The sequence below is a fragment of the Aulonocara stuartgranti genome (assembly GCF_965226115.1).
Source record: "Aulonocara stuartgranti genome assembly, chromosome: 5".
NCBI lineage: Eukaryota > Metazoa > Chordata > Actinopteri > Cichliformes > Cichlidae > Aulonocara > Aulonocara stuartgranti.
Window position 1 is genome coordinate 23,398,483 of NC_138943.1, and position 21,533 is coordinate 23,420,015.

General features: G+C 42.8%; 2 protein-coding genes across 4 annotated transcripts; one reads left to right on the forward strand and one right to left on the reverse strand.

The window, feature by feature from the left end:
• The first annotated feature begins 2,895 nt into the window (after nt 1-2,895).
• On the forward strand, nt 2,896-7,140 carry mmp19 (matrix metallopeptidase 19). The gene is made up of 9 exons (XM_082534279.1): nt 2,896-3,100; nt 3,281-3,366; nt 3,524-3,654; nt 4,138-4,350; nt 4,438-4,683; nt 4,852-4,977; nt 5,156-5,320; nt 5,415-5,542; nt 5,639-7,140. The coding sequence occupies exons 1-9, from the start codon at nt 2,993-2,995 to the stop codon at nt 5,867-5,869; spliced, it is 1,434 nt and encodes a 477-aa protein (XP_082390405.1). The 5' UTR covers nt 2,896-2,992; the 3' UTR covers nt 5,870-7,140.
• On the reverse strand, nt 6,650-19,819 carry LOC309707145 (transmembrane protein 198-like). 3 transcript variants are annotated; one of them, XM_082534281.1, is made up of 6 exons: nt 19,141-19,818; nt 15,768-15,850; nt 9,113-9,358; nt 8,352-8,927; nt 7,883-8,031; nt 6,650-7,765 (listed from the first exon to the last, which is right to left on the reverse strand). In XM_082534281.1, the coding sequence occupies exons 3-6, from the start codon at nt 9,258-9,260 to the stop codon at nt 7,616-7,618; spliced, it is 1,023 nt and encodes a 340-aa protein (XP_082390407.1). In that variant the 5' UTR covers nt 9,261-9,358; nt 15,768-15,850; nt 19,141-19,818; the 3' UTR covers nt 6,650-7,615. The 3 variants fall into 3 exon arrangements, with proteins under 3 accessions (XP_082390407.1, XP_082390408.1, XP_082390406.1); XM_082534282.1 differs by lacking the exon at nt 15,768-15,850 and having other exon boundaries at nt 7,954-8,031; nt 19,141-19,819; XM_082534280.1 differs by lacking the exon at nt 15,768-15,850.
• Between the last annotated feature and the right edge of the window lie 1,714 nt (nt 19,820-21,533).

Consider the following 21,533-nt stretch of genomic DNA (forward strand, 5'->3'; position numbering starts at 1 on the left):
ACTATAACCTAATAAAAAAATGTGGATTCAGACTCCTCTGCTGGTGTAACAGACTGCCTGTGTGGTACCTGTGAGGCTATACGATGCCAACCATGCACTCACATCTTGAGACCAGCTGTTTTACTGCCTTTAATGCTCCTGTACATTTATGCCACTTCAGTACACAGCGCTCTATTCCAATCATATCGCAGACATTTTCAAGAATACACATCAAAATACAATCTCAGCCTTCCATCATCTGCAATTTTTTCATTAGATGCCAAAGCAGGGTTGAACGAAATCAGGAAATCTTCAAAATGAGCTAAGCTCGTCAAAAGGTATGACTTGCTGGACTGGCCATCTGGCATACCGGTTTTGTGCCAAAAAAGTGATTGTCTGCCAAAAACTGATGTTTCTGTGTATTTTTTATGTGTAATATCTTTACGTATGTTCGTAAATAGACTTCGGTGAACAGGGGATACAAAGGGGTTACATAAAGAATTAAAAAATTTTCTTTTTTTTAAGTATCTTTACAACTTGTACTTACATTATAACCAATCCGGTCCTTTATCCTCACTTAAAATATTTTTACAGAACTATTGTAATATTTGCTGCCATTTCTGCTGTCCTGTTGGGCAACTTACTCTTACAAAATCCATTTTTAATGTTAATGAGATTTTTTTTACTGCATAAATAAAGGTTATATAAAAGTCACTGCCAAAAACTGATTGCGGCTTCTATCTTGTTACACGAATGTTGTTTGTGGCTCAAGATGACTTTATGTCATCCATAAGGGATGCATTTGACATATGTTTAACATATTATAGCCCAACAAGTTACTTATAGGGACGATAGCACTTTAAATATGAGCAATCGCTTTTTGGCAAATACCGGAAATCAGTTTTTGGCAGACAATCACTTTTTGGCACAACACCGGCTTCCCGACTTTTGGGAGAGAAATGTTGTCCCATTCACACAGCTGATTTGAATTTTAGCTGCTCGACAGTTCTGAGTCTTCTTGGTCATGGTTTTCATTTCATGGTGCTCCAGATGTTTGCAGTTGATGAAAGGTTTGCACTGCATGCAGGCCAGCACCCAGACTCTACTATTATGAAGCCATACTGTTTTAATAGTAATGCAGTATGTTGTTTAGCATTAGCTTCCTGAAAAAGACATCATATGAATAAATGAGCACATGTTGCTCTAAATCCTGTACATGGCTTTCAGCATTGACGGTGTCTTTCCAGATTTCCAGATGTAATCTGTCAATTCCAAAGGAACTAATGGACCCTTTTACCATCAGAGATGTAGGCTTTTGATGGAGGTCAAGAACCTTGTTATCAGCTAGACAGTCCCTCTTTTTTGAGATGTGTGTCTGCCATCAAATTAAAAATGAGCTCATGTTTTCTTGAAATCATAAATGTCTTATTTTAACCGTTTGATTTGTTTTCTAAGTTCTATTGTAGGTAAAATATGGATTTCTGAGATTTCCAAATCATTGCAATATGTTTTTATTTACATTTTATACACAATCTCAAGTTCTGTAGTTTGAAGTGGAGTTGTACAAAAAAAACCTGAAAAAGATACACATGCATCAGAAGAAATCGAAACCAAAGGCAAAACTAAACATGAGGACTTGATCATGAGGACTGGTTTTTATATCGCACCTTTCTGCCTTACTTGAACACTCAGAGCATTTTATTGTAAATGTCATGGTGCTGAGTCTGTGGACTCAGTGGTTTTGATTATTATCTTATGTTTCAGGTTAATTCTTGTTAGGATTTTCTTGTTCTGACGTTTGATATTTGTTTTGTATTTTTGAGCTCCTTTTGTTCTGTGTCTCTGTGCCTTTGCTGCTCCCACGTCTCTGTGTTCCCTCCCTGTTGCCATGTCTGATGTCTTGTGTTAAGCTCGTGTTTGTTCATACCTGTTGTATTTGCTGTTTTACTTTGATGGTCCCTGTCCTGTGTGTAGTGTGTCTGGTTTTGCTTCCCCTTGTCTTGTCAGTTCTGATTCCTCCCGGCTTTGTTTCCTTCCTGTCTCCCATTCCCTGATTGCTCCTGTGTGTATACAAGCCCTGTGTTTTCTTCTGCTTGTTACTGGTCCGTCTGTTTCCTCCGTGTTTCTTCCTGTGTCGTGTCATCCCGTGTTCCACCCTGTATGTTTTCCTGTCAGTTACGGATTCAGATTTGTTTGTTAGATTGTCCCAGTTTAGGTTTGTTCTTAGTTCCCGTCTGTCCCATCTCTGCTCTGTCTGTATCACCTCATGTAAATAAAGCTCACTCATTGCATCGTCAGTGCCCCCGATTGGGTCCCTTTCCCTTCAACCCCACACGACTGCCGCCGCAGCTGTGACAGTATATTTTTTCTTATTTGTGAAATTAAAGACAATAAGGAGAATCGCAAAACAACATTTTTAAAAAATGGGGAAAAAAATAAAATAAAATGCAGGTCCACTAAGAATACTGTTCCACAAATGGAAATACTAAAGCTTTTATCTGTTTGTGTATTAAAGATATCTGTTCCAGGTAATACAGGTGTGGGGGTGACAGGAATGTGAAAACAGAGGGCAGGGCAAATCCTGTGGTTTAGGCCCATACCTGAACTCCAGTCATGTGTTAAGGAATGAACAACTCTGCTGTAATCCTGGATAGTGATATATCAGTGTTGCTATGTTCAGGAAGAAGGCCCTCTCTCCACCAGCTCATAAAAAGACCAAACTAAACCCACACTACTGTAACATTTACTACATCTTATGTGTAGAGCATGCAGGCGGGGGGGGGCTTTCGGTCTTCCCTGACAGCTGTACAATTTAACAGCAGACATGTTGATAGTAGGTCAACTGGCTGCTCTTGTAATCCTCATTCTTCAGAGGTGGATCATCACAGCTGCGGGGCTGACTCATGCGCCGGACGAGTTAAAAACCGCTGGAGCGCCAAGAGAACAAAGAGTCTGCTGTGGGACTCCGCTGAGCACGTCTCCGGAGCACCGGCTGTGAAATCTAAATCTGAGGATGATTATGGAGCACAAAGGACTGCTGCTGGTGCTGCTGCTGCCGGTGTTCAGCCTCAAAGGAGTATTTTGCGCAGTGGTACCATGGACGGAGTTCAGTGAAGCAACGGTAAGATGGCAGGTCGTTTTGTGACTTGTTTGAAAACTTCTCTAAAAGCAGACCTTTTTACTTTATCTAATCAGAGAGTCCTTATGATGTGTTTATAGATGTCTCTTTATTTTCCTGCCAAATTAGTTGATTTATCGTGGTCGCACATGACAGCTTTGTTGTTTTCTCACACATGCACAGGCTTATTTGAGGCAGTACGGCTACCTGAATGAGCCCATCGATACATTGGACCCTCGTTACCTAGAGGAGGTCATTGAAGGCCTCAGGTAAAGTAGATTATTGCTATTTCTACAGAGAACACACTTCCACTAACATCTGCTGTTAGATCAGGATCTGTTAGAGCGATACTCCCTACACAGGATGTGGGGTGGAGTGTTTTTTTTCCATTACTTTACAGATATTTGATTTCCTTGTATTCATCAGTGTCTTCCAGAGAGTGAATGATCTGCCACCTACTGGAGAGTTAGATGAAGCCACACTGGAAGTGATGAACCAGCCCCGCTGTGGTTTGGAGGATCCTTTCAACAAGAAATTTCACAAGTACAGAGTGATGGGTGAGAAGCAAATTGTGTACATCGGTGGTTTTAACATTTACTTGCAACTGTTATACAAAATACCCAGCCAGTGTCACAATTTCCTGATTATTTTGGTTTGTTTAGTTTTTTTAGTTTCATAAAACCACGAGCAGCAAGACATCAGTGTTTCTAGTATCCTGAGGCTTTACAGTTAAGAATATATGTATATTACACAAGACAAGCTGTCATGACCGGGTATAGTATGATTTAGTACTCGTTTGTTAACTTGTTACAGCTGCAGATTAGCATTAAAAAGCTGGATCTTTAAAGGCAACAGCTATGACGTTAGTTTAAACACACTCCTGAAACAGGCTTTTCCATGCAGTTTCAAATTCATCCACTCTACTTGAGGAGCTGACAAAATGCATTTTCAACCACCCAACTCTCCACGCATAAAGTACATAAAGTCTTGATTTCGGTTTCATTATGATGACTTAGAAACAAAATGTTCTTCTCTTTTAGGCCGCTGGAGGAAAAGGAGCTTAACCTATCGCATCTACAACTACACTCCTGACATGATCAAGTCAGACGTCAGGAACGCCGTCCGTTCTGCCTTCAAGTACTGGAGCGATGTGGCGGCTTTGACCTTCAGAGAGGTCGATTATGGCAGAGCCGACATAAAGATCTCCTTCCATAAGAAAGATGGATTCTGCTCTGTCCCATTTGATGGCCGTGGTAAGTCTTGTTTATAAATGCATGTGTCACTAGGTCGTCTGTGACTGGGTTGCTGGGACTGTGACTGTTTATTTGCTCTGGGTGCAGGTCATGTACTGGCCCATGCTGAGTCACCAGAATCGGGTATTGTCCACTTTGATGAGGATGAGTTCTGGACTGAGGGAACATATTATGGCACTAATCTGCGTATTGTAGCTGCTCATGAAATTGGCCATGCTCTCGGCCTGGGTCACTCTCAGTTCAGAAGCGCTCTGATGGCACCGGTCTACTCTGGTTACCGTGTCAACTTCAGGCTGCACTCAGATGACGTGAATGGCATCCAGGCACTATACGGTGAGCGTGTCGAGGGGGTCCTGCAACATGATTGGTGCTGTTACTGGACCTGGGCTGTCGATGTTGCACATATACAACATTTGTCAGTTTAAGGGTGATGATTCTGGGCTCTGATTGCATATAAGAAAACATGCAATCGTCCTAAAATGTTTAACTTATCTGTTTAAGGCAAACGCATCATAAGCACGTTAGCCAGTCCCACAACTCCAGACAGTCTGGTTCCCACAGTGAGCAGCCAGGGGACTGAGAACATCCCTGATCCCTGCACAGCAACACTGGATGCGATTATATTAGGTAAGTTATCGATCAGTGTTTGCTAGACCAGCTAACTTTACATTAGGCCATCGAAATTAGTTTAAAGAATGAAACTTCAATATACCAAGATTACAAAGTCACCATGAGTTAAAAGGGTTAATAGATCTTGTTATTCAGATCGTTTCTCATGAATGGCTGTTATTATTTGTTCAATCAGGTCCCTGGGAGAAAACCTTTGCTTTTAGTGGTGATTATGTGTGGACTATCTCTGACCTGGGACACAACCCACCTATAAGAATTGACAGACTGTGGAGCGGCCTCCCAGGAAACCTAAATGCTGCTGTGTACTCTCAGCGAACCAACAAGACATATTTCTTAAAAGGTAATTTTAGTCCAGTCAAGCTACACTTCAGTTACCCACCGCTCTCTGGGTCGGAATAGTCAGCGTAAAAGGTTTGTGCTCTTTCTGGTCACAGGCAATAAAGTGTGGAGGTATACCAGTTTTGTTCTGGACTACGGCTACCCCAAAGAGCTGAAAAGGATTCCCCCTAATATCGATGCAGCCCTGTATCTGAAGAAGAACAAAAAGCTTGTCTTCATTAAGGTAGCTATGAAGAGAAGCACTTAAACATGCATCTACATCCACACCTTCTATTCCTCATTGCCTCATTTGTTTTTTTATTTCCGTCACCCTGTGTAGGGATCAGAGCACTGGCAGTGGGATGAGCTGAAATACAACGACCTAACTTTCTACCCCAAGCCGCTCAGCATGCTCTTCACTGGAGTGCCACCCGCTCCTCATGCAGCCTTCACCTGGACCAATGGCAAAATATACATATTCAAGGGAGACGACTACTGGCGAGTGAATGAGCAGCTGAAAGCAGAGAGAGGCTATCCACTGAGCAAGAAGAAACGCTGGATGCGATGCTAGTGCTCCACCATCAGGGGGCAGCAGGTACCAAAAGGTGTGAAGCACAGGGCATTTACAAGCCACCCTAACCTCAAGAGCAGCAATTCATCGTAAGTAATCACTGACCACATTAATGGAAAAGCTAGTGTGGGAACCTGTACCCTCGAGAGCAGGTTTGTGTTTGTATGTCTCTGAATGCAGGATTGTGCAAACTTTTGTATTATATGATCCTTGAGAAAAATCAAAGCTGTTTTGTTTTTTGTTTTTTCCATTTAACATGTGTGTTGGATTAGCTGTCACTATACACTCAGTAAGACGTAATACGATGACGGGAACGTGCACTTTCTGGTCAGTTGTGTTTATGGACTTCATTGCGTTCAATGAGTAACACTGGTCTGCGAGAAAAGCACGAGACACTCACTCGTTCCCTCGTTTAAAGTGAAAATGTATCATTTTCTACGAATAAACAAGACATAACATCAACAATAAAACTGCGTCTCGGATTGCTCACAGCATCTTCACAACAGTTGCTCACACAGCCACATTGAAAGGACAGAAAAAAAATATTTACTGTGATGAAAGGGCGGTCTGTCTCACATTGTGTCTGCAAAGAAAAAAAATCAGAAAACTGTGCGAGCGCCATGGCAACCCCAACCAATTGCAGAGTAGGAAATCCTCCCCATGACCTCTTTATTGCCTATGAGAAATCTGGTGAGTAATGCCGGCAGTGTTGCTAAGAGCCCGGAGAGACAAACAGTCTCAATAACTCCCCCCCCGACTCAAGAGACGACTAAAAACTGCTTATTATTAAACACATTTATTAATCTTTGACACTTCTATCAACAGGTATTTACAGATTCGGGCAACACGTGTGTAGTCACTGCAAAAAAAGATCCCAACAACATCTGGATAATTATTTAAAAATCTACAGATCAACAACAAACATGCTTTGTTTTTGTTTAGTTTTTTCTTCTTTTTTTACTTAGCGCTACTAAGGTACTTGAACTTTATATAAATTAAATTATAAAAAGTGGACTCTAAATCACCGCCCATTTTATTCTGATGGGAGCTACATTGCAAAAACAGAAAGATCACAGAATTTGTTAGAGTTCTGCTAGAAGATCCCGCTAAAGGTCCCAGCAAAAGGTTTTTTCCTCTCTCACATCATTTAGTTTTCACTTCACTTTGTCTTACTCCACACAGCCAGGTCCTATACTTCACTTTTTCATCATACTCCATCTGAAGAAATACACAAAATAAAATTTACTGTGATGACAAGACCCCCCCCCCCCCCCCCCCCCCCAAAAAAAAAAAATCCTACGACCGGACGGGAAAAGGGTAAAACAGGTAATAACACGACACTTGATTGCGATGACTAACTTCTGAAGTACAGTACATGTAATGTCAAGCATTGCTTTGTGATGTTCACTATCAGAACAGAAACACATCTGTCTTCGAGGCTCATTGGGCTGTTATGTGCTCAGTGAAGAGTGGAAATGGTCGACCTTTATTTTTGTTCGTGTCTGGGGTTTTTCTTGTGTTTCTCTGTGAAACACAGAAGTTGCAGTGGTTTTAGCCTCATCCTCTTACATTCTCCAGCAGCGCTGTGTTTTGCTGAACACCTGCGACCCACTGAGGAGAAAATCAGTTCAAGGGCGACAAACACCCCATGGATAGAAGAGCAGTTATTAACTTCTACTCTACATTAGGAAGACACAGTTGGAGAACCAGAGTGCATTAAGTAGTCCCTTCTTATGTTTGTGCTGCTCAGACCCTGACGACTGGCGTTGTGGCTGTGAGGGGCACCGTGGAGCCAGTGTCGTAGTCCAAGTCGATCGTGGTGTGGTTGGCGGTTCCCACGCTGCTAAGGGAAGTGCCGGTGCCCATCTGTCTGTCCCGCAGACTTTGCAGGTAGCTCTGAGGAGAAGAAGAAGAAGAAAAACAGAGAGATTAGCGAAGCGAACAAAGAGCTAGTAAAAAGTCCAGCGTCTAACGTCTAATCGCTACCGCACGCGGCATGTTTGTCACACTGACCGGTGCCAGTAGATCCCCAGCGTAACGTTTCACTGGGGTGGGTTTACGGCGGTAAGTGCCTTCCTGCCCACCTGCCTGCTGTCGCTTCTTGGCGTCTTTCTCTCGGATCCGCATCAGCTGGACTCTCTTCTGTCTCCGACTGATGACAACTATGAGGTGAAGGGAAAGTTCGAGAGCAACTTTTATCAATTGTGAATCGTGCTTGAAAAATGTGAGTCTATATTTATGAAAGTAATATGAGAAAAAAAATGTTAATTTTGTGAAAGTAAAAGTTTGCTATTTTCACTTCATGCGGGAAACCTAAGCTTGAAAAATTCCAGCAGTTCAGATTTAAATGATTTCACACAAAAAGGTCAGAAGATGTGATGTGATCGCCAAACTTTGCTTTCATACGGAGAGAATACTTTGATGCTAAGTTTAAGCCTTGGCTTGATTTGATTCATCGGAGGAATGAAAGCGCCACGCTTACCCTCTGTGTGTGAGAAGCTGTTGTCCGTCAGTTTCCACTGGACCAGCACTCCTATGAGGCTGAGAGCAGGCCAGATGCCCAGAATGACCCAGCTGTACCAGCAGAGCGCCTGTCCGGGTGTGAGGCGCAGGCATTCATACACGTACATTCCCAAAACCAGCATCTCCACAAAGTAATCGGCACACACTGTCATGATGGCCGCCCCAAACACAGCGGTGGACAGCATGGTGAACATCTTCTGCCACTGCAGTGTCAGCACGGCAAACAGCATGCCCGATCCCAGAAGAGCGCCCAGCGGCACCCACAGTGTGGTAGGTGTGTAGAACTGCTGAGTGACCAGCAGGGCGGCGAGAGCCAGGAGGAAGCCGAGCAGCAGGCCCGTCATGAAGAGGCCGACGCTTCGCACGAGCATAGTGACGAGGCCGCACAGGAGGCCTATACCGAGGCCGATGCCTGCGCTGGCCTCGACGCTCAGCTGCGTGTCCAGCACGTGCTCCTTGTGGCACAGCAAGAAAATGATGACCGAGCCAAACATCAGGCCAGACAGGAACATGACAGCTTTGAAACACCGGTAACCTGGCGGAGGAGGGCACACAGGAGAGACGTGTAGTGAGGAAATTAGAGAATGAAGAACTGGAAGGAAACTAAAAATGAAGTTAGGCCAATATATGACCAGAAGATAAAAACAGCAGACTGCACGTGCGCCTGCAGTCTCATGTTGCCCCAAGTTTCAAATTCTGTAAGCCAGCAGAGATCCTCACCAAAGAAGCAGTAGATGATTCCAAACAGGCAACACATGGAGCAGATGACAGTAGGGATGACATCATACTTCCTCTCTATCTCCAAACTACAGGCATCTGCCATGGCTGACCCTGCCCCCTCAGAGCTCAGTCCAGTGGGATCCGTCATCGTGTTGAACTTTGAGGCTCTGGGACAGGCTGAAAGTCAGGATAAGGAAGGCGGGGACCGCTGTGGGCGTTATCTGAAGTCCATCAGAGCAGGTGTGACTGCAAGAGAAGAGAAAAGTGCCGATAAAACAAGGAAACCTAAGAAAGGGTGACCGTATCCTAGTCAGTGAAGCGTTTTTAATGCTGATTAACACTGAAAATAAAGTAATTCAAAAGTAGGGTGTTAAATCTGTATGTTGCTCTGTATGTGCAACTCTCACTGCAACTCAATAAAACCCTAAATGTTGCAGTCAAACATCTCATTCACTCGCTCCGCTCATATGCAAGCTCAGATCTTCCTGAAAAGGAATTTTTATATGTCAACAAACTCTGGTTTCATGGTAAAGGAATTATGTTTCTTCACCACGTTTTACCGTCTCATGAAAACCACTCTTCTACACCCAATTTTTTTAACACTAACAGATTGTGTTTTTAATTTTCTCTCCCCTGAGTAATTCACCCTTTCCTTAAAATAAATAAATAAATCACCAATCGTTTCGTGGAAAACAAAGGCACAGATTTATCTATGGGCTAAATTGGCCCGAAGTCCACTTTTGTAACTGCAGGCGACTGTTAATATTTCCCCACCACCTTCTCTTCTACTCTGTTATAATCTCTTTTCAGAGGAAGGGCACCAACAAGCACTCTTAAAAGATTATATATGCTATTTAAGCTGGCAGGCCTGCAGATCGCCACAGAGGGCTGCAGTGGGGCTAAAGACTTATGGGTGGACTGCTCTTTCTGAGGCTGCTGGCAGGACTCCTGTATGAGCTCACCGCAGCTGAGATCCGATTACAACTAACTCACGTTTCTACTTGAGACACTCAGGAACATTCGGTGCTGCCTTTTCTCCTTAATAACCAGCTCCTCTCTTTCTGTCCATCTTTACCTCACCGTGTTTCACATCGAAGTTCCCCCACCTTGCAGCTGTTTTCTCTTTAACTCTACACACTTCTTCTATCTGTTCCTCAGACAGAAGAATGACTAATTTGGATGTCCTGCCTAAGAATGACTTTACATGGAAAAAATGAACTGGCCACTGGAAATTTCTCTTTTCTTTTGCAGTCTCTCACAGTTCTTCTGCCTTTTTCCCTCTCTGCCCCTCTTCTTTCTGTCACTGAAACTGCAAAGTCCCAATTGTGGGTCACAGAAGAAAAAATACATGATCAGTGCAAGTCTGCTGGGCTTCCCCTGCATTTTAAAACTGATTAATGACTTAAAGATATGCATATCTTACTTTTCTCATAATAAAAAACCTCATTCTCAGACTATAATGACTCCTATTTGTCAGTTTCTTCATTGGAACAGTAAACCAAAAGGAATAAGCTGTTGTGCAAATAGAAAGATTGCAAAAAAAATGTTTGTTTGTTTTTAAAAAGTAATGAAACCAAGCTGTGCTCTCTGTTGACTACAGCAGGACAAATAATAAAAAGGAGAAAAAAAACTTTTCTAACAAGAATGACTGCTGCGGGCCAGATCTCTGTTTACAATCATGACTATAATCTTCACATCAGCCCTTGCCAGCTTACAATGAAGGCCCATACTCAGCTCTGGGACGCAGCTATGCACAGAGGTCCGGGCAGCATTGGTGGATCAGTGCAAATATGACAGCTGGTGTCTTTCTTCGACATTTTTGCATTCTTTGTATGATTAAGGGTTAATGCTACCTCCTAAAATTCAGAGTAAGCACTAAATTTCGAGCAGATGTTCGCGTCAGTGTGTTGTGAAAGAGGTTTAGAAGGGGAAAAAATCCCTTACTGTTAGAGGCTTTTGTTTACCTCCGGCTGGGGAAGTACTACGGTCTCCCTCCTCGTGTTACCAAAGGTGCAGTCATGTGAGAGAAGGGGAAGGTTTTGTATATGCGTGACTCTCTTTAGGTGTCAAATGAATTTGAATGAAGAAAGTTGGCTGATGCACTTTATTTATGAATAGAGCTGACTTTTAGTGTACACTCAACTCAATGTTAAACCCAGCTGGTTTGTGTCAAAGACTCTTTGCATTAGCTGGTGTTATTATGACACCTGGTCAGTGTTGATATGAAACAGCTGCTTCAATTTTGTCTTCTTTTTTTTTAACAGTTTTTACAAGTTTGATGGCTTCTTCATATTCCAGGCATCGTTACTCCTTTAAATTAGTAGAAGACTAAAGTCCTGGGTAGGTAACTGGCTCTAAACAACTACAGCAACACCAACCTGAATAATGTTTACCACGAAGATTTGTGGGCCGTTATTAAATATTATTACTTTTATAGTAATTCCTGTTATTCCACATTAACAATATTCCACATTTACACTCACAGGCCCGACTCTGAATGAACACTTTGTCGTCTTCTAATTAGGTTTAGTTAAACAGCAGGAGGACGGCGGCGGCGCTAACACGAAATAACAACCCAGGCCTCTTCCTTTCTCTCACATATCTGGTTACTGTTGGATCTCATATCTTAACTGCTAAGATAATGACTTAATTCACTCTTAAACTAGAGATCAGCTCATATTTCAGCAGGATTTTAACAGTAATCTGCCTCAGCTTCACACACATATACACCCATGTTTTACTCCCATGCCTCTGCCTCATGCTCCCTTTTCGTCACAATGGTGTCTTATGTGTAGCAGCCTTGGGAGTCATTGCCGCTGTGGGAGAATAGAGCCATTATGGGGCAAAACAAAGACTCTGAGGCCCATGCTGTGACCTCTAGTGGCACTCGGAGGAAACCATGCGAATGAAAAACGAGACCGCATAAAGATGACTGAGCGCAGCAGCAAGGACGCTGCTACATCCTAAGTCGTTTGCTTTAAGAGGGGAGCCAAGTATTTGCCTTCAGACGGCTGGTAAGTGATGAAGGGTGGTCCTAAACTGGAAGACAGAGCTATCAGTCTTAACGCTTGAACTCCCTGGAGCCCCCCCGCCAAAAAAAAAAAACCTTACAATGCAGAATTTTCAACAAGCTGCCTGGCAACAGATTCATTAGAAGTCAACTAGACTTTGAGTCTGCAGCCACACAGGCAGCTCTCCGAGGCTGCACTTTGGCCTGGCAGCGCTTTGAGTCAGAAGGTAGCATCACTGGTTTTCCCCCATGCAGCAAAGTACTGCAAAAAGGTTAATGAATTCAATTCTGACGACTCAGTGGAAATTAAAGTGAAATTCGTTAGTTTTACAGCAGCTATTTGGGAAATTTTCAAAATATGACACCTAGATAAGCTAATAATAGACACCAACACATACACAGGACCACCAGCCAGGGGGAGCTTGGGTGTAGTTGGACAAAAATGGGCCTTTCTAAAAACCTTTCATAAGAAAAGCCTCTTTTTAAATTTTCCTTATTTTATTTATATAAAGACATAAAGAGGTCAAATAAAATTTTACCTTGTCTTCCTATAATGCAAAAAAAACAAACAAATCACCCGTAACCTTAAATCTACATTTAAGGTGAAGTATAACACCTACCCTTCCTCATGGAGGGTCTAACAACAGAGAAACGCATCAGGATTTTAGGGCATTCGTGCCCGTAGCCTGAGCAGAATAAGAATGAGTGAGGACGAGCTATTTACTATCCCCCCGCATGACAGGAAGAGCAAGCGGTGAATGGAAATTATTGCTGTGCTTACACGGTGGAAAACAAGGGCTTTAAGCAACAGGTTAAAAAGCTTGACGTCAGAGGTAGACAACAATTTTCAGTGTAATCATGCGACCGTGGTGTGCAGCGCTACAAGGTTAAGTTACTTTAGTAAGTGTTAAGTACATATTTTATAAGTTTACTTTACTAGATTTTCTGGGGGGGAAAACTACCCAAAGCTACTTCTGTGCTTACATTTGATATTCGCTGTATCACTGGATATAATGCTGCTGCTGCAGCTGCTGCTGGCACCTTGTTTACATACTTTGAATTAGGCCATGCGTCATCAATGAAAGTAACTCATTAGAAAACAAGGCCGGAAAATGCCCTTCATATAAGTATTCTTATAAATGCTTACCATGTGTCTCAAACTGCCACTCAAAAATAGGCCCATGCATCTGTTGCTTCTTAGATAAAACATCCCAAAAACTGCCAGAAGCTCCGCTGTGACAAACCATCAGCTAATCCAAAGTGTTGCAGTGTGAGTACAATGAGGAATTAGCAACACGAATCAGATTTCTGTAGCTTCCCTTCATTAGTTCACACAGTAAAGTCCACAATAGCTTTTAACCCTTTAAAGCACCTCAGAGTGCAGGTTTGTGGTTCCTTCAGTTTTAAAAAGTCTTACTGAGGCAGACAGTGTAGCTCCTTTTATGAACAGGCCTGAAAGTTTCTGTACTGATCACACTTACAGTTATTGCTCAATCAATTTAGTTTTTACTGGAGAATCTCATATCATGAATGCCCTGAGCTTTGCTTCTCTCTGGCTCCATAAATTTCTGCGCCTCTGCTGCATGTCATTATGTCGTCCCTCCCATAATTTTATCTTTTTCCTCTTTGTCTTCTCTCTCTGTTGTAGTCTCTATTGTATTTTCTCTAGTCTCTTCTGTTTTGTCTCCATTGAGCTGGATCGGCCGCTCCCAAGTCTGCTTTTGCTGCAGATTTCTTCCAGCTGAAAACAGAAAATAGTTCCATTTCTCTTTGGGATATTGCACCATTGGAAGGTTTATACTTTACAACATAAAGTGCCCTGAAATTACTGTGAAATGCAGCTTGTACAGTTTAATAACTCTTTTGCACTTCATTTCCCTCCCTTCTTTGTGTCCTGTCTACCTCTGCACTGTTAAAACACAATGAACAAGTAATAATTCAGATCCCTTCTACAAAGCTCACTGAGCTCACACTCAGTATCAGCTGCAGCGCTATTGGAATAACGTGTTGTCCTTGGGTATCCTCCCCTTGAACACACCCAGCGGGGTGCTGTCCTGAACAGCACAGATTTGAGTGCTCAGCTGCTGGAACAGACAAGGCTGACTAAAAGTTCCCCACATAGCTAATGCGGGTGTGTTTAATCAAGGGGGTGGGCGTGCGCGAGCACAGCCAAAGATTCTGGGAGCGTTTCTCCGACTTGACGGCCAGGGCCAGCTGAGAACTGAAAAACCTGCAGAGCTATGGCCTGGCCGTCTGACAGCTTCACTTGGAAGACCCTACCAAGAATGCGAGATGCACTGGGGTCTCAACAGTTGTTGGTATAAATTATGTCTCCTCAAGGTGAAGACCCCAACCAGCTGGAAGACTGAGTCAAGAAAATAAAAATGTGAATAAAGCGAACTAATGTCACAGCTGGGGTCTTTAAATATGATAATACATATTGTGCTAAGCACAAAACCTATCAAAATAACATCTGCTTTAACTCTAAAGCAGACAGAGCAAGACTTCAAATGACCCACTGCTGAGCTTCCTGCCTCGCCGTAGCAGGAAACTGAGGACCACATGAGGAAGTGGAACATCAGGTTTCAGCAGGAACTGACCCCCTGTGTTTGTGACATGGACTAAAAAGGCTATCAAAGAGCTGGATTATCAACACACAAAGCTGAGGAAAAACAACTACCTGGAAGTCAAAAAACTAGCAGTGTCTTTAGAAACCATTTCACCTGAGAAATTTGACCATTAGGAAGTTGCAGGATAGGCAACCTTATGATGCAGCGTTAATAAGCTGGTAATCTATCTGGCTCATGGGCTAAGCTACACATAACACTTTCAATTATGTCATAATGCCCCAGCTTACGTGATTGTGGCTACTTTCAGAAGGGTTTTTTGCATAGCTACTGCCATGTTTGTATGCTAAGAACTTACATAACGAACAAAGCACCACATGACAGTCAGTTTTCACTTTGACCAGACTTTGAGTCCCTGCGGGCTTTGCATTTCTTCTTCATATGCATCCGTGTATGAAAACAGATTAGTAGCTGTCACAAACTCTTGGCTGTGGTCCTTTTATTTATTCATTCTGATTACTAAGTGCCAAAAAACTAAACACACAATACACACAGATATTTATAAACTGAGCTATAAAACTAGGGGCAAGCTATTTGGTTCAAAACCTTTAAAAAGCAGCATTTTTCAAAGCTGTTGAGGCGTAGGTAACTCAGGTCTCTCTGTGTTTTTTCACTCCATTGTACATGAATTAACAACAACTTGTTTTTAACAACTTTCCACATATCAATCCAAACTTTCAAGAGCCGTTTTAGGGCCGCATGTGAACTACGACATCAACATAAACCTAATTTTTCACTGCACAAATCTGACCTGCAACTCCCCCCCTCACTTTAAAGTTCTTCATGTGTTCTCTGCCTCGTGGTCCTGATCTATACTAAAGAGATACCTACACACGCAGGGATCCGTACATCTGTCTATAAAGAAATGTCACAAAACTCAGTGCAATCGATGCCTTTAACCAAACAGTTCAGAGGGGATAATAAACTGCCTTGTGACCACAGTCTCTTAAATGCTGAGTTCAAGTTAAACAATTTCTTCTATTTGCCTCCCAAAACTGACCCAGGTCAAAAAACCAACCTCATTTTCCACAGTGGGAGGTCCCTGAATTAGGTCATCACCCTGAGGTATGGAAATGCACATTGGCAGTATTTTCGTGTACTCTGCAAGACAATAAGAGAGCCACTAGTTGAATTTCTAATTCAGTCAAGTTTATATTTTCACTGCAAAATCATTTCCCCTGTAGTCCTGGGTCCCAATTACATCCACTTATGGCTCCCTTTTTTTTATATGAGCAGCAATCTAACTTTTTTCCTGCTCTTTAATCTCTCCATTTCATGCTTGCCTGATTTTCACCTCAATAAAAGAGATCCTTAGAGAGCTATTCATAAAGAGGCATAAAAAAATCTGATATACAATGAGCAGCCTTTTGAAGAGAGTCACATGTCAGTGGTGCATGAGTGTATACTGTACCTCAGAGAAAAAGGTCATTAACACAGTGAAAATATACTAACGTGTAATGTACATTCATCAACTGTGCTGTGGTAAGTTACCACTGTGAGTGCACCGTATGTGCTGTAAGGAGGGGCGGGTTCACAAACGCTCTATTAACGTCTGTGGTGGGGGAGCAGCGTTTAGCAGGCTGTGTGGTGGAGTCTGATGTCCATATGTTAGCGCCAGCGTGGCAGTGTATGAGATAATATAAGCGGCTGATGAACAATGACATCCAGGCCGGAGTCTAAATATAACCTCCAATCATGAAACTTTGAAAAAAGGCCACTCACTGAAATGTAAAGAAAGCCCAGTACAGAGGAAGGGACGTCAGAGCGTAACACAGCAGTGGTTCGGACCTCTAGTGCTGTGTCTATATACAGTACGTCTGCAGCACTTCCAATGCAGCTCTGTCATTTAGAGCAGGCCTTTAACCCTCTCTGTATAATTCCAGCCTGCAATAATTGTACCCCCTACAGCGCCGTCACAAGCCGAAAATATCACACGTCCTTCATTTCCCCCCCAACCCAGCACCACCCTCATGTCACAGCTATAGCACAGAGTACTTTAAATAGTTTTTGGATGTTAGAGAATTCAGTTCAATTCAATTCAAACTATACAGCTCCGAGTTACAATAATGGCTGCCTCAAGGCACTTTATATTAAAAGATAGAGACCCTACGATACGATAATACAGGGAAAACCCCAACCATCCAATGAGCACCTATGAGCAAGCACTTGAAGACTGTGGGAAAGAAAATCTCCTTTTTAACAGGAAGAAGAACCCCCTTCAAAATTATGGTCTTTACTTCTTTAAAAGCTACATGTAACACTCAGTTTAGCTTCGTATCAGTACAAAGGACAACGGTTAGAGTGAAAGAAAATTGATGAAAACGTGATGAAATGCAGTTTTTTTTTCTGCACTGTAGCAAAGACACAATATATACCGAGCCCTGGGTTGCCCCTCATTCATCGGAGTGTAAGTGTGTGTGTGTGTGTGAATGTTAGATAAGGCGCCTAGCCATAGAATAAAAAGCTTGGTGAATGTGTATGTGAATGGGTGAATGAGGCTTGTAGCTTCAAGTGCTCATTCTTTGCCCTCGTAAATGTAAAGCAATAATTTTGAATAAAATCTAACTGAAATATATAAAATCGAGGGTTTATTTTCTCATATAATTAATCATTTAGGAAAACATGACTGACATAAACTAAATGTATACCAATCAGGTACATTTTATTTGACCTGATTCCATTGCATTTGATGTTTTACGTTGTCGTTATGTAACACAGTTGCATGGGAAAATGTACATGTTGTCAAATGATTTAAATCAGCATTTTGGCCATAAATATTTGTGTGCGTGTAAAGGTCCATTTAGCCCACATCTATTTAAATTGCACTCTGCATTTTTGCCTTACTTTAGTACTGAAGTTTTCAGAAATACACCTTTGCTGTAGTTTCCTAGCAGCTGAGGGAGTCACGGGTACAGAGTACTGGGGTCAAGCATGTGGCCTGACACACTAACACATATGTCTTGAAAATTTCAGAGGTGAACTTTTCTAAATAATCATCATCCAACAGCATTTTGGATGTACAAGTGTATTTGTGTTTCTTGTTGCTTAAATGTTACTTGGCAATGTGCTGTAAGACATTGCATTTGGACATTTAACTTAGATATTCCATCTTTAGCAAAAACATGTCTCATATAGGTTTGAAACTGCAGATAAATAAAGACGGGCAGCAAGTCAATGCTTTAGTCAGAAGAATAAAAACCAGCCTGTGGTCACTTTGAGAGAAAAAAATGTAACAACACAGACTGTAATCTACGTCCTACCGAGATGTCAAGTTAAAGATTTAAATGTGCATACACTCACTCCAAAGAGTGTTTGACATTTTTCTGAAATGTCACCTTGTGTTTCAGTGATTTTAGATGAGCAAGCATATTTTACTAACATCAAAAAGACAAAAACCGAGACCCATGCATCCACGCTGACATCTGCAGACTGACTTTCATCAGCCCCTGCGCTTCGCGCTTCCTTCTACTCCTTCCCCAAAGCAGGGAAGGGCTTCCTCTCAGCCTGTTCAAAGGAGTTTTTAAAACCATCTGGTGCAGGCTGAGGGAGAAGGTCGTGTAGATGGCGGGGGGTGCACGGAGGGGCTGTAACTGCAGACTGTGGTCCCCCAGTAAAGACGGGACCTGAAGGTTGTCATCATACTGCCCAGAAAAACCAAGAGGCACTCCTACCCTGGATCACACAGCAGAACCACAGGGCAGGGCTCTTTGCACGCCATCCACAGACATAAAAAGATGTAACTATATAGTTATCCTTGAATGCACGCTGGGTGGATACAAAAGAAGGTAGGGTGTTGTTACAAACCACCTGTGGCTCTCACATAAAACCCGGATTAAAAGCACAAATCAGCAGCGGTTGATAACTTCAACTAAGATCTTGACTTTTATTTCTCCCCCCACACACAACTTCAGCATAACTAACATTGAGTTGTTAGCCTCCACTGATTAAAGCACATTACTGTGGGACTTTGGTGTAAGTGTCCGGTTCAGTGCGCACACAAAAAGCCTGCATTATCCCGGATCATTACGTCTTTGTGCCCAAAGGCTCCGGGATAAGTTGCATTACGTGCCTCAAGTTTAAAAAACTTTAAAAGAGGAGCAGCTGTAGAGCTTGGCATCGATCAGTCAGGATCTGGATTCAACTATAATCAGCCATCAACAGCTCTATCAGTGGAATATATGCGGCTATTGTCTCCATACGGCTGTTAACTGAATTCAGATATCCACTGACACACTTAACACCGCAGATGACATCCAGAGTAGGCTGGCATTGTGGACGACACACACACACACACACACACACACACACACACACACACACACACACACACACACACACACACACACACACAAATGTTTTAAGTTAGCCTAAAGTTAAAGTTACAAACTTACCGACGCGCCCGTGAGCTGCTGAAGCCTCAAACTTTTCTGTGACACTCGGCCCTGTCAGGCAGGAAAGGCAGCCAACCATTCAAAAACACAAAAGCAGCGGCGGTAGGATTCAAGGGAAAACCGGTTTTCTCTCCTCAGGCTCTTCCTTTTTTCTTCCCCTAACTCACAAGCTCCACTAACCCGACAGCAGCGGCTGCATGGTCTTGCTCCCCGTCCCTGCCTTTCCTTATGCAAATCTCTTAAAAAAAAGAAAGAAAGAAAGAAAAAGAAAGAAAAAGAAAAAGAAAGAAAAAGAAAGGCTCCGACTGCAGATGTGCGGACCTTCAGCTCGCTTCCATTCTCCGGGTAGAGCCTCGGTCACTCCGACCCAACTTTCAAACTAAAATGTTCAGTTTCCGTCTCAGTCCACCTCTCTGGAAAATCTTACCAGTCCTCCCTCTCTTTCACACACACAAACACACACACACACCTCCCCTCTTCTTTTCTTCACACTGAAATAAACGACACTTAAAAAAACACAAAAGAGGGAAAAAAGTTCTCCCTCTATCCCCCACCCTGAGCTAATCCCCTCTCTATCTGCATCCAGCCTCGGCAGTTTGGCCGTTGAAAAGCGGGAGGGAGGGGGAAAGAGAGTGGGAGGGTAGTGGGGCCCAGCTCAACGTTTTACTGTGGCTGCACCTGAGGGGGGGTTCATGTGAATGTAAGAGAGACAACAGCGTACACGTACTGCATATAGATTACAGAGTAGTGGGTTTTAAAGGACACGCTAAACGGGAGTTCATATTTAGACAACCTTTGCAAAGGGTTTATAAGTGACAAAGAATGCCTAATAAATCATTTACTATGGATTTATGGGGCATTTAAACCAACTAACTAAACCAACTTAGCAGGACTATTTGTTTGAATTAGTTACAATTACAGGGGCGTATCCAGGATTTTTTCTTAATGAGATGACAGGGTGTGTGTGTGTGTGTGGGTGGGTGGGGGGGGGGGGGGGGGGGGGGGCAAAAAACAAGACTAGGGGGGAGGGGTTTACTCTGAAATAACCTCAGTTTGGCCAGCACAGTGGTTGTTAGCACTGTCAGTGCACACTAGGTACTGAGTTCCAGTACAGCCTGGGGGCCTTGTGACTTTGCATGTTCTGCCCATTTGTGGTAGAGATGGGTGGAACGATCCAAATGTCGATAGTATCGGACTGATACTAGTGCTATAAGATCGATACTTGGTTTCTGTCCTCTAAGTCAGTGGTCCCCAACCTGTTTTGCGCCACGGCCCGACAATATTTTCACGGACCGGCCTTTAAGGTGTCGTGGATAAAGACAACAAAATAAAACTAGTACCGGTACCGAAAAAAAGAAGATTTATTCATAACACACGTGAAAAGACCCAGGAAAACCGAGTTAACGAAAAAAAACGATACCAACCCTGAAAACCATACATTTCACACCAAAGTCTCAACTCTCGCGGCCCGGTACCAAATAACTCACAGACCAGTAGCCGTCCGTGGCCCAGGGGTTGGGGACTGCTGCTCTAAGTTCAGCATGCAGCCCACTAAATGAAATGAAATGGGGGTTTTTTATGAAAAATATCAAAATATACTTCTGTACCAAATGCAAAAAAACCCCCAAAAAACGGCTGTGTATAAAAATATGTGGACAGCCATGTCTATTTTGTATAACCGATAGCAAATTTCAATTGCAAAAGCTGACCCAAAGCCTGGAGACCGTCTGAGTTTGCATGTTCTCCATGTGTCTGTATGAGTTCTCTCCAGGTACGCCAGCTTCTTTCCACAGTCCAAAGAAAAGTGTGGGATCAGGCTAATCGGTGATTCTACATTGCCTGTAGGTGTGAATGTAAGTGTCAGTGTTTGTCTGCCTTTCTGTGTTAGGGCCCAATAATAATATCCTGGTCAAAAACAATTCCAAGATTTCTCACACTATTACTGTACACATAGTTGAGATGACTGTGTCTACATGTTGAAGTCCAAAGTGAGCATCAGAATGATGAAGAAAGTTGATATAAGTCATTTTGAATCTGTCACAGTGGTTGATGACAGACGGGTTGGTCTGAGTGTTTCAGAAACTGCTGAACTACTGGGATTGTCCCACACAACCATCTCTAGGGTTTACAGAGAATGGTCTGAAGAGAAAAAACCCCAGTGAGCAGCAGTTCTCTGGGTGAAAATGCCTTCTTGAGAAGTCAGAGGAGAATAGCTAGACTGCACCAAGCTGATAGGAAGGCAACAATAACTCAAACAACCATTTGTTATAACCAAGCAATGAGGAAGAGAATCCTGAATGCACAAGACGTTGAACCTTGAAGCCGATGAGCTACAGCAGCAGAAGACCACACTGGGTGCCACTCCTAATAGCTAAAAACAGGAAACTGAAGCT